At 43.9% G+C, this 13,224-nt stretch overlaps 1 protein-coding gene across 4 annotated transcripts in view; it reads left to right on the forward strand.

Moving 5' to 3' along the window:
- si:dkey-13p1.4 (transmembrane protein 151B) overlaps positions 1–13,224 on the forward strand; it is a 187,609-nt gene that overhangs the window by 77,894 nt on the left and 96,491 nt on the right. Inside the window, exon 3 of one of the 4 annotated variants that reach the window (XM_048537126.2) lies at positions 3,411–3,626. The exons of 2 other annotated variants lie outside the window; for them this stretch is intronic. In XM_048537126.2, coding sequence (XP_048393083.1) covers positions 3,411–3,465 — 55 coding nt within the window. In that variant the 3' untranslated portion in view covers positions 3,466–3,626. Of the gene's footprint in view, positions 1–3,410; positions 3,644–13,224 lie in introns of those variants that run through there. One more of the 4 variants, XM_059649293.1, reaches the window with a different exon arrangement.

Genomic DNA, 13,224 nt, shown 5'->3' on the forward strand with positions numbered 1-13,224 from the left:
ACGGATGTTGATGTTGATGGAAACTAAACTGGACTTGATCTATAAACACAATGGCTGCAAGAGTGGGTCAGAGGCTAGGAATAATTCACCATGTGAGTACCCTCTACAAGAGTTACCAAATTGTTTTGGTAAATCATGAAGAGAAAGAGATTGGCACAGACAAATACAGATCTTCTGCAGACAGAAATGGGGGGATGCACAATAGTGGAAAAGGAAATGGCTCAGCAACTTAATCTATGTCTTCACAAAAGAGGACACAAATTGGGTACCAGAAATGTCAAAGAATGCAAGATTTAGTGAGAGAGAAAACTGAGGGAGATCAATATTAGTAGAGAAACGGTGCTGGGAAAATTGATGTGATTGAAAGACGATAAATCCCCAGGGTGTGAAAATCTACATCCCAGAGTACTTAAGGAAGTGGATGCATTGGTGGCCACCTTCCAGGATTCTACAGGGTCTGGAACAGTCCCTGCAAATTGGAGGGTAGCTAATGTCACTCCAATATTCAAAAAGGGAAGTAGAGAGAAAACAAGGAAGCGTGTTTTGAGAAGATTTGTAGCTCAGGTTGAGGTTCTGGATGTGAGTTTGCTCGCTGAGCTGAAAGGTTAGTTTTCAGACGTTTCGTCACCATTCTAGGTAACATCATCAGTGAGCCTCCGATGAAGCGCTGGTGTTATGTCCCGCTTTCTATTTATCTGGTTAGGTTTCCTTGGGTTGGTGATGTCATTTCCTGTTGTTTTTCTCAGGGGATGGTAGATTGGCTCCAAGTCAATGTGTTTGTTGATGGAATTCCGGTTGGAATGCCATGCTTCTAGGAATTCTCGTGCATGTCTCTGTTTGGCTTGTCCTAGGATGGATGTGTTGTCCCAATCAAAAAGACCCTATACAGACAACAAATAAAACGAACGTCATCTACAAAATACCTTGCAAGAACTGTGACAAACACTACATTGGACAAACTGGCAGAAAGCTAGCCACCAGGATACATGAACATCAACTAGCCACAAAACGACATGACCCACTATCACTCGTATCCTTACATACAGATAAGGAAGGACACCACTTTGATTGGGACAACACATCCATCCTAGGACAAGCCAAACAGAGACATGCACGAGAATTCCTAGAAGCATGGCATTCCAACCGGAATTCCATCAACAAACACATTGACTTGGAGCCAATCTACCATCCCCTGAGAAAAAGAACAGGAAACGACATCACCAACCCAAGGAAACCTAACCAGATAAATAGAAAGCGGGACATAACACCAGCGCTTCGTTGGAGGCTCACTGATGATGTTACCTAGAATGGTGACGAAACGTCTGAAAACTAACCTTCCAGCTCAGTGAGCAAACTCACATCCAGAAAACAAGGAATTATAGACCATTACGTCGGTAGTGGGGAATATTCCCGAATACATTATCAGGGATTCAGTGGAGCATTTAGAAAACAGCAACAGGATCAGCATGGATTTATGAAAGGGAAATCATACTTGACAAATCTGTTGGCATTCTATGAAGATGTAATGAGTAAAGTTAACAAGGAAGAGCCAGTCAATGTGGTATATTTAGACTTTCAGAAAGCATTTGACAAAATCCCACATAAGAAATTATCATGCAAAATTAAAGTGCATGTGACTGGGAGGACATGTATTGAGATGGATAGAAAACAGGTTGGCAGAGAGGAAACAAAAAGTAGGAATTAACAGGTCCTTTTCAAATTGACAGGCAATAACTAGTGGGGTGTCACAGGGATTGGTGCTGGGACCCCAGCTATTGGCAATATGTATTAATGATTTGAATGATGGAATCAAATGTAACATCTCAAAGTTTGCAGATGATACCAAGTTGGATAGGAGGGTGAACTGTGACAAGGAAGCAAAAACAAGAAGGCTGATTACTACCTGAATGGCTGTGAATTGGGAGAGGGGAGTGTACGGTGGGGCCTGGACAGCTTTGTGCACCAGTCGCTGAAGGTAAGCATGCAGGTGCAGCAGGCGGTAAAGAAGGCAAATGGTATGTTGGCCTTCATTGTGAGAGGTTTTGAGTACAGAAGCAGGGATGTGTTGTTGCAGTTATACAGGGCCTTGGTGAGGCCACAATTAGAATATTGTGTGAAAATTTGGTCTCCCTTTCTGAGGAAGGATGTACAGAAAGTGCAGAGAAAGTGCAGTGAAGGTTTACCAGGCTGATTCAGGGGATGGCAGAACTGACATGTGAGGAGAGATTGATTAGGTCAGGATTGTTTTCACCGGAGTTCAGACGAATGAGGGGGGATCTCACAGACACTTATAAAATTCTAAGAGGACGAGAAAGGTTAGACACAGGTAGAATACGCCTGATGGTGGGTGTGTCTAGAACCAGGGGTCACAGTTTGAGGATTTGGGGTAGACTATTTAGGATGGAGATGAGGAGACAAAAAGTGATGAGCCTGTGGAATTCATTACTACAGGAAGTAGTTGATGCCAAAACATTGCATATATTCAAGAGGCTGCTGGTATAGCACTGGGGCTGAATGGGATCAAAGGTTATGGGGAGAAAGCAGGATTAGGCTTTTGAGTTGGACCATCAGCCATAATAGTGATGAATGGTAGAGCAGGTTCAAAGGACTGAATGGCCTCCTCCTGCTTCTGTCTTCTATGTTTCTATGTTTGCATGTTTGTCAGGCTTTTGCTTCTAAGATTAGTGCAGGTGGTTCAGAGAGGGTCACATCTGTGGTTGGTCAACAACATTTATATGTGACATTGAGTTGGATTGTGTTGGTTTGGGGACTTTGGAAAGGGGTCTGAGGCTTGTTTGTGGCAAGTTAGTGGGAATTGTATGGCCTTGAGCCTGTGCTGTAGCTGTAATGTTATTTGCTGCTTCTCTCCATTTCAGTTTAGCCTCTCATTCCCTTTTGTGTTTCACGCTAGCTCATTATTTACATTTTATTAAGAAACCACCTTCTGGTCTATCACAATTCTCAAAAAAAAACCTCATTCCACAGGTTGTCATCCATTCAGGTCACAAAGTTTCCAAATCTGACGCCATTCTTATGGAGATATTGCCATTTGCTTTCAAGCCTATTTCATTGATTTTGTTTTATTGTGTCCAGGGTTTGCTTTCCATCTCATCATTAAGTACCTCTGGTTAAAAGAAGCTGGTTCTTTCTGCAATGAATAATTCATTGTAAGCTCGGTAACTTGGTGCAGTGACTTGTTCTTATTGCTTACGGTCTCACCACTGTGAGACTCTTCATTGTGCCACAGTTACACAGCCTGTTCGACAGCCACAGTCTGGGTACTTAATTAACATTTTGGTCCAACTCCATGTGAATGAATAACTGGTTAAATGAATATTTGTACAAAAGCAAATCCTTACTCAACCAGTCAAATAAGGTCCAGATCTTTGTCTCTTTTGTTTCTTTCTCAGCCCCATCTCTGATCAAAAGGACTCAAGCACAGCGCTCAAAAGATTAAAGTCCTGAATTGGCAACTCCTGAACTTTCCCTGCCAAGTTTCAGCACCTCCTGCAGCAACATCCCCAATGAGCTCTTCTGTTGAGTGAGATCACAATTGCAATGGGCTACTCCAGCTCAAGTTTGGCTTGTATCAGAGAGTGGCTTGACAGCAATATATACTGACTCTGTCCCACACAAATATAATGTGATTATATGTTAAGTATAACTCTAGAGAGCATTCTGAGAGAGCAGTTCAATTAATATGAAGGAGGTCCGGTCACTGTCTGAAGTAAGACTATCTGTTACACTATACGTCTGGGAATTGACTGGATAATCTCATTGACAGAATGGTTGAGGGGTAAATGTTGACGAGAATACTGGCGAGATCAGATGTCTTCAAATTCAACATCATTCTCAAGTCTGAGAAGTGTGAGCTTCCCTTGCAAGAATTAAGGAGACTTTATTTTTCTGGAAGGATATTTAATGTTAAAAAACAATCTCAAATTAGGACATAAAGTGCGTCCTGACAATGATTGAAGTAGGACAGGGGTGTGTTACTTCCTTTTCCAGAATATTCTGAATTCACTTCAGAGAATAGTTCCGCTAGATCACAAAGCAGCTTTCAGATAGGCATGGAGCAGCTGAACTCACAAGGACTAAATAATGTTCAGGCTATCTGTCACCTTCAACATGATTCTTATGAAACAGTGCTACATTCTATGCACATGCTAAATTCAGCTTGACACCAGTACATCAAAATGAGGCAAAAGTGTGGTTATGCAGCAATTATGATATTAGATTGAAAATAATGCAGGGCTTGAGTTTCGATCCTATCACAGATCGCTACAAATAAAGTACAGGTATTCTCTGGTCTAGCCTACATGTAATTTCAGTAACACAACACAGTGGTTGACTCTTTACTGCTTTCTAAAGTGGTCTTCCAAGCCAATGAGTTGTATCAAACCATTGGTTTGTAACAGTTTCAGCAGAAGGCTTACCAGGCAGATGGACTATAAATGCTCGCTCCCGTCAGATTTACCCACATCCTGAAATTGGACTCAGAAAAGCCCGTACTTTCAACCAATACCTGGCAAAATGGTGTCACACAGGCTTTGTATCTGTGAATATACAGCTATGGATCAACAGCATCGAGAAGTTTCATTTATGCAGCATTTTTAATGCATTGACATATCCTGGGTGTTTTACAAGAGTGTAATCTGACAATGTTTGACACAGAGCTGCACAAGGAGGTCTATGTGGGTTGATGGAGGCTTCTCATTTCAGTCCCAGGACGTCATTGCTGGAGTTCTTCAAGGCAGTGTCTGAGGTCAAGTTAACTTCAACTGCTTCATCAAAGATCTTTCCACCACTACGACAGGCAAAAGGGGGGATGCTCACAGATGATCATCGTATGTTCAGTCTAATTTGCAACTCTTCAAACAATGAAGTAACCTGCTGGCAGCAAGGCCTGTGCAACAGTCATACTTGAGCTGATAATTAGCACTGTGTCTCATAAGTGTGCCAAGTACTAACGACTCCAACAAGTGAGTCTTCAATATTCGACAGCGTTAGCATCACTAAATTGACCACCAATACCAACATCTTGGGAGGGTCACCTTTGACATGAAACTTGACTGAGGGACTGGGTATTATTTAGAGACTAAATCACCATCTGATATCACAAAGCCTTTGCATCATCTATAAGGCATATGTCAGGAGTATAGTAGAATATGTTTGTGGATGAGGGGAACTCCAACAACTCTCAAGAAACTCATCAGAATCCAGGACAAAGCAACTCACTTGGTACATCATTATCAACAATTGAATTTATATTATGCCTTTGGCCAAAAGTAACCAAAAGTCCAAATTATATCAGAGATAATGGGAACTGCAGATGCTGGAGAATCCAAGATAATAAAGTGTGAAGCTGAATGAACACAGCAGGCCAAGCAGCATCTCAGGGGCACAAAAGCTGACGTTTTGGGCCTAGACCCTTCATCAGAGACAGGGATGGGGAGAGGGTTCTGGAATAAATAGGGAGAGATGGGGAGGCGGACCGAAGATGGAGAGAAGAGAAGATAGTTGGAGAGGAGAGTATAGGTGGGGAGGCAGGGACGGGATAGGTCAGATGGACAGGTCAAGGAGGTGGGATGAGGTTAGTAGGTAGGAGATGGTGGTGTGGCTTGAGGTGGGAGGAAGGGATGGGTGAGAGGAAGAACAGGTTAGGGAGGTGGAGACAGGCTGGGCTGGTTTTGGGATGCAGTGGGGGGAGGGGATGAGCTGGGCTGGTTGTATGATGCAGTGGGGGGAGGGGATGAACTGGGCTGGTTTTGGGATGCGGTGGGGGAAGGGGAGATGTTGAAGCTGGTGAAGTCCACATTGATACCATTGGGCTGCAGGGTTCCCAAGCGGAATATGAGTTGCTGTTCCTGCAACCTTCGGGTGGCATCATTGTGGCACTGCAGGAGCCCCATGATGGACATGTCATCTAAAGAATGGGAGAGGGAGTTAAAATGGTTCGCGACTGGGAGGTGCAGTTGTTTATTGCGAACCGAGCAGAGTTGTTCTGCAAAGCGGTCCCCAAGCCTCCGCTTGGTTTCCCCAATGTAGAGGAGGCCACACCGGGTACAATGGATACAGTATACCACATTGGCAGATGTGCAGGTGAACATCTGCTTAATATGGAAAGTCATCTTGGGGCCTGGGATTGGGGGTGAGGGAGGAGGTGTGGGGGCAAGTGTAGCACTTCCTGTGGTTGCAGGGGAAGGTGCCAGGTGTGGTGGGGTTGGAGGGGAGTGTGGAGCGAACAAGGGAGGCACGGAGAGAGTGGTCTCTCCGGAAGGCAGACAAGGGTGGGGATGGAAAAATGTCTTGGGTGGTGGGGTCGGATTGTAGATGGGGAAGTGTCGGAAGTCCAAATGTCAGTTTTATCAGCTGAAATCAGTCATGGTACTTAAAAAGAAATAGCAAGCTGTCTAAAAACTTGGTCAAAGAGAAGGGGTTCTGTCGAATCTCAGCTAGGTGAAGAGAAAGGTGGTCAATTTCCTCGAAGGCTCAGTCGCCAGTGCTGGAGTGATTAAAATTAGCAATGCACAAGAGGTAGGAATTGGTAGTGTTTAGTGGTTACAAAGAGTTGTAAGGTTGGTAGAGAAAAGCAATGGAGACAATTGAAGACAAGGATGAGAATTTTAAAAACTAGATGTCTTAGCTACATCTAATGATAGCTGGTTGGAAGTCTGAATATTACTGTTCTCAGATCAGCACATTTCCAAATCTTTTCCCTTAGTTCTCTGCCTAAAGGTAAGTGTGACTCCCAGAACCATGATCCTTCCCAGCAATAGGTCAAGAAGACAGGTCCCATTACATACTAACTGAAATGGGGGAGGTTAAACCCCAAGCTGCTGTTGGCACCAATCTGATCCATATTGACTGCCCTGGCAGCTGACCCCTCAGGAGTCCAAATTGCTGTGGCAACACACTCTCTCACATACAAGTTGTAGACCTGGATAGTGATGGTAGGGGCTTCAGTTTTCCTTCTATAACAAGGCTGACTGGGAACCTCGGCTGCTCTTAATTTGTGTTGGGAGGGAGGAATTCCAGAGTGCTCATTTTGGATGCGCTTTCTTTGGCTAGCAAGTCCAGGAGCGGGACTTGAAGCCAGAGTTTCTGGCTGAGAGACAGAATGCTACATACTGCACCACTAGATCACTAATCCAAATGGGATCAATTTTCACGTATTTCTCTTACTCCCTCTGCATGCAATTCTGGATGCCATAATTCTGTAACAGTTTAACTGCATTTCCATACAAGGAGCCTTTAATTGTCTTATCTCTAAATGATAAGTTCAGATTTACAAATAGTTGCTTGCAGGACAGACATAAACATTACTAAAAAGAGATGTTAATCATCTTGCCCTCATCCAGACTAGCAGAAAAACTGAGATTTTGCATCTCTTTTTAGCAATGCTGGAGTTTTCTTACCTGAATTTGCTATTTCCATCAAGGTCAATCTCTCTGGAGTAACTGAGGTGAATAGCCTGGATGTATTCAATAGGAAGCAATATAAACAGATCAGGAATTAAGGAAGAGAAGGGTATACTGATGGGGGAGATGAAAAGGGGAAGGGGGTGCTTGTGTGGCAAATAAACACTGGCAGGGACTTGTTTGACTGAATGGCTAGCTCCTGTGTTATAATTCCTGTCCAATTCACTTGGTATCTTATCAATAGTTCCTCCCTTGTTAATTACTGTTCTATGAAATGAAACCTTTAATTATAAGTCTGTATTTGTTTTGTATCGTTCTAACCAATTAAAAATAATGATACATGCCTAGATGTCTTCCTCTGCAGAAGGAACTGTTTTCTCCCATTGTTAGCAAATGATGCAGTGTGAAATATCTCATCTTTAATTGGATCTCAAATTGCTACGTCCTGAGGCTGACCATTCCTGCAGTCAGTTGTGGTCTAACAATCCGCAAGGTACTTGCAACTGATTTACACACCCTTTTTTAAAAGGCAAATCCTAAATGTTAATATTCACCACAATGTAGGTGCAAGTTTGATGGGCCAACTTGTCCATGGGGAAGGGGTGGGTGGAGGATACAGGATTGCCCATGTTGTGTGGGGTTTGGTGTCTAGGATGCATTTCCCAAACCGGCATAGTAGATTAGAAGTTTTCTCTTGGGGGGAATGTGTGGAGCATAGATGTGAGATTAGAGGTAGGCCATTCAACCTATCAAGTCTGCTCTGCCATTCAACTAGGTCATGGCTGATCTGATGATTCTCAACTCCACTTTCCTGCCTTTTCCCCATTCTCCTCGATTCCTTTACAGATCAAAAATCTGTCTGTCTCAGCCTTGAATATACCAAACAGTCCAGCTTCTACAGCCTTCTGCGGTCAAAAATTCCATAGATTCACCCCATCTGAGAGAAGAAATCCCTCCTCACCTGTCTCTTAAATATGCAACCCCTTATTCTAAGGTTATGAACTCTTGTCCTAAATGGTCCCTCAAGAGGTAATAGCATTTCTGCATCCACCCTGTTAAGTCCCCTAAGAGTCTAGTATGTTTCAATATGGTTGCCTCTCAATTCTTCTATATTTTGAATACAGACTCAATCTGCTCAACCTCTCCTCACAAGGCTGCGTCTCCATACCTGGGATCTACCTAGTGAACCTTCTCTGGACTGCCTCCAATGCCAGTGTATCTTTCCTGACATAAGGGGCTCAAAACTGTTCACAGTATTACAGTTGTGGTCTATGTAGTACCTTGTATAGTTTTAGCGAAACCTCCCTACTTTTATACTCTGTTGCCTTTGCCTTCCCTATTACTCACTGAATCTGGATGCTAGCTTTGTGTAATTTATGGATGAGGACCCCTAATTCCCTCTGTTCTACAATGTTCAGCTCCTATATTTTTCCCGCCAAGGTGCACGACCACACATTTCCCCACATTATATTCCATCTGCTAAGTTTTTGCCTGCTTGCTGTACTTATCTCCATGCTTATGGGGCCAGTTGGCTGGGATGCAATGTGAACTGATACTAAGAGCTCAGGTTAAATCCATGTACCGGCTGAGGTCACCATGAAGATTCCCGACCTTCTCAACCTTGTCCCTTACCTGAGGTGTGGTGGCCCTTAGGTTAAACCACCGTCTGTTTTGCCTGTCTCTCTGTGAGATGTGTTATGTTGTGGAATCACGCTGTCTTTACCTATCTCTCAGAATACTCCTTACCACTTAGGGTAAGAAATGCTTTTCTCCAGCCTTGGGGAGGATGACGCTAATGGGTTCGGTACATCAGGAGAAATAATTCTGCCTTTTGTCTCCCGTTGAGTGAACGTGTCGTCGGCACCCACAGCCTCTGCGGTTTCCTGCCGAAGTGGTCAGTCCAACAAAACCGAGTGCTCGATAATTCCTTTGAATTCCCAGCAGGATTCACGGACCGGGAGCAGGGGAGCCTGCTTGCTTTCGTTACCAGACACGCCCCACTCCCAAACGACAAGCGGTGATGGTGTGGCCAGTGGATGCAAGATCGGTTACCTCGTCACTCTCAACTGTGCTTCAAGCGGTCGTACGCTTGCCCCTCTGTTCAATTCCCACTCCAGAGACATGAACAGATAATCCGGGCTGACACTCTCACAGGCTGCGCTATCAGAGGATCTTCTTTCTACATGTTGGTAAATCGACACCATTCCAGACGACAAGGAGAAATCAAGATAACAAAGTGTGGAGCTGGATGAATACAGCATCTTAGGAGCATAAAAGCTGACATTTCGGGCCCAGACCCTTCATCTGTTCTACATTGAAACACTAGTGAGGGATATCCATCCCAGCAGCAACTGCTATATTCCCTGGAGCATCAGAGGCTGAGGGTGGCCTTATAGAGATTTATAAAATTATTAGGGGCACGGATAGGGTGACTAGCCAAGGCCTTTTCCCCATGGTAGGGGAGTCCAAAACTACAGGGCATAGGTTTAAGGTGAGATGGAACAGATTTAAAAGGGATCTACGGGACAACATTTTCAAATAGACGGTGGTGCTTGTATGGAATGAGCTGCCAGAGGAAGTGGTGGAGGCTGGTACAGTCACAACATTTAAAAAGCATCCAGATGGGTGCATGAATGGGAAGGGCTTAGAAGGTTATGGTCAATGCTGGCAATTGGGAATAGATTAATTTAGCATATCTGGTCGGCATGGACAAATTGGACCAAAGGGTCTGTTACCATCGAGCTCAGTCTCTTTGGACTAACTGAGGTGAATAGCCTGGATGTGTTCAATAGAATGCAATATAAACACATCAGGAAGGAGGGAAGGAAAGGATATACTGATAGAGGGAGATGAAAAGGAGAAGGGGGATGTTTGTGTGGAAAATAAACACTGCCAGGGACCTGACTGACTGAATGACCAGCTCCTGTGTTATAATTCCTGTGCAATTCACTTGTTACCTTATCAACAGTTCCTCCCTTGTTATATATAATTCTATCTAACTCTATGACTCCATGAGTCAATGACTAAGAGAGATGACTGCCCTCTCACGTGGAGGCATGACCTTCTCACAGCTTTGTTTGAAGAAAAGCAAGGCTGTCCCAGCCAATATTTATCCCTCAACCAACATTACTGAGGTGTCAAACTTAGTTCAGTGGATAGTACGTTCACCACTCGGTTCAAAGGTAATGATTTCAATTCCCAGTCCAAAGATTCAGTTCCATAATACAGTCTGACACTCCTAAACAGTGCAAAAAGAACATTGTTCTCTTTGAAATGATTTGTTTTGAGGAAAGGTCAATTGAGGCAATCACAAGGGCATTGTTTGGTCACTTGGATAGAAATGGTATGCAGGGATATGGGGAAGGGGGGGATTAGCTCTATGTAATGGGCTGAATGGCCTCATTCTGTGTTTAATCATCTGGCCATTAACACATTGCTGTTTATAGATCCTGCTGATTGCCATGGCAGCAAGCACATTTTGGATGTATTTCCTTGACTGTAACTTTTCTTAAGAGGTCCTGAGCCTGTGAAAGGAGCTACAGAAATGCACATCCAGTTTCCCAGCATAGAGCAGAATTGATGCTGATTTAACGCTGCACTGAGTAATTGCTGTTATCTCAACAAGTGCACAGGTACAATGGATGGAATCTATTCGGAGAGAGAGACGTTGGGGCACTGGCAGACCTCAGGTTATTTGGGGGGAGGGGCTTGTCAGCGTGCTACCTGATAGAGCAGGAGCTGGCAGTCTGTGATTTCAACACTGCCATCCAATGAGATTAAACAACTCATGTAACCTGTCCAATGGCGGTGTTGGGGCCAGCCTTCCACTTGTTCTGACTGAGAATGGTGCCTCCAGACACCACCTCAGCACATCGCTTTCACATTGTGATCTCTGTAGCGTAGGCTGGGTTAAATTGCTGATAGAAGGACAGCAATAATCTTGTTCCTTATCAGCAGTTTTTAACAACTTGTTCACAGATATGGGTGTCGCTAGCTGGGCCAGTGGTTATTGCCCAATTGAACTCAATGGTTTTACTGGAGTGATTTCAGACGTCACTTAAGAATGAACGACATTGCTATAGGCCTGGAGTCATAGGAACTGAAACATCTTGGCTAGGGAAGTGGCAAATTCTGGAGCACAGGTCTTCAGTACTATTGCAGGAATATTATCCAGACCCATAATCTTTTCAGTATCCAGAGTCTCCAGCTGATTTTTGATATCATGTGGAGCGAATCAAATTAATTGAAGACTGGCATCTGTCATGCTGAAGACCTCTGGAGGATGCCAAGATGGATCATACACTCGACACTTCTGCCTAAAGTTTGCTGTGAATACTTCAGCCTTATCTTTTGTACTGAAGAATTGGGCTCTTCCATAATTGAGGATGGGGATATTTGTGGAGCCTCCTCCTTCAGTGAGTTGTTTAATAGTCGAATGGGAGATATGCCGGGCCATGAGGTTGCAGATTGTGTAGAATTCAATTCTGCTGCTGTTGATGTTCCACAGCCCATCATGGATGCCCGGGCTTGAACTATTAGATTTGTTCAACGTCTGTCCCGATTGCACAGTTATAGAGCCACACAATGTGATGGAGGGTATTCTCAAAATGAAGATGGAACTTTGTCTCCACAAAGACTGTGAGGTGGTCACTCTTACTGATTCTGCCACAGATAGATGGATCTGCCACAGACAGATTAATAAGGATGAAGTCAAGAATGTTTTCCCTGTTGTTGGTTCCCTCAGCATTTGACACAGACTCAGTCTAGCAGCTATGTCCTTTAGCTCGAACAGTAGTACTGATTGAGGGCCCACTGGGGGTCAATTCAATAGGGCAGCCGAGTGCCCCCTATCACGTAGGGTAGCTGCCAACTTCACTGTTGCAGGTATCTGGGAGGTTCCATGCCCCATTTGGTAAGGGGATGTTAGGGGGTGTGTGTGGGCAGGAAAGGCTTCCCCTTACAAAACTCAGCAGACATTAGGCCAGCTCCTTATTCCAGATTTTATTAAATTCAAGTTTTACCATCTGCCATCATGTGAGTCTTGACATAAGGAGCCAATACATCCTTTAACTAACATGTGGGCATGTGTGACACCAGTCCTGGATCTCACATGAGAACTGTACCCTCCAAGAAAGGATGGGTCGCCTGATAGAGACCTCAATCAAGAGTGCTGGCTGATTTCAACATCATCTCCTACTCCACTTGAGGAGCTACAACAAACTGTACTCTCCTGACTATTGCTGCATTGTTGGGTCTGAATCTGTTCCTTGGACTGTCAAAGGCGGTCCTGGCATGTTTGAATGTGTCTGCCTTCATTGAGAGGTGGTTGCCAATTAATGAAAATTAATCCACATTGTCGAGTAGCCCTGGATTGATCTTGCTAATCAGGACACAGTGATGTACAGCTGGAGCTGGCCGGTAAGGGGCCTGTTTGGCTAATGTTCCTGAGCTGTATAGGTCATTCCCCATGCAATAGATTACAGCATTACATTTGGGTTCCTAATCACTTCCTATACCTGCAGTGTAACATTTTGTGATTAACGTACCAGGACATTCGGATCCCTCGATATCACAGAGCTCTGTAATGTCTCTTTATTTGAATAAAATCGGCTTTTTCATTAAAGTCTTCCTGTCAAAATGGACAATTTCACATTTTCTTGCATTAGATTATACCAAATTTTTGCCAAGTCCCTTAACCTATCTACATCCCTGACAGATTCTTTGATAAAGATCAGACTGTTGGTTTTTAGCTAAGTTATTTGAAGTATAAACACTAACGAGGATGCCAAGGTGAATTTCCCTG

Source organism: Stegostoma tigrinum, chromosome 10, assembly GCF_030684315.1.
Source record: "Stegostoma tigrinum isolate sSteTig4 chromosome 10, sSteTig4.hap1, whole genome shotgun sequence".
In the NCBI taxonomy this organism is placed as follows: domain Eukaryota; kingdom Metazoa; phylum Chordata; class Chondrichthyes; order Orectolobiformes; family Stegostomatidae; genus Stegostoma; species Stegostoma tigrinum.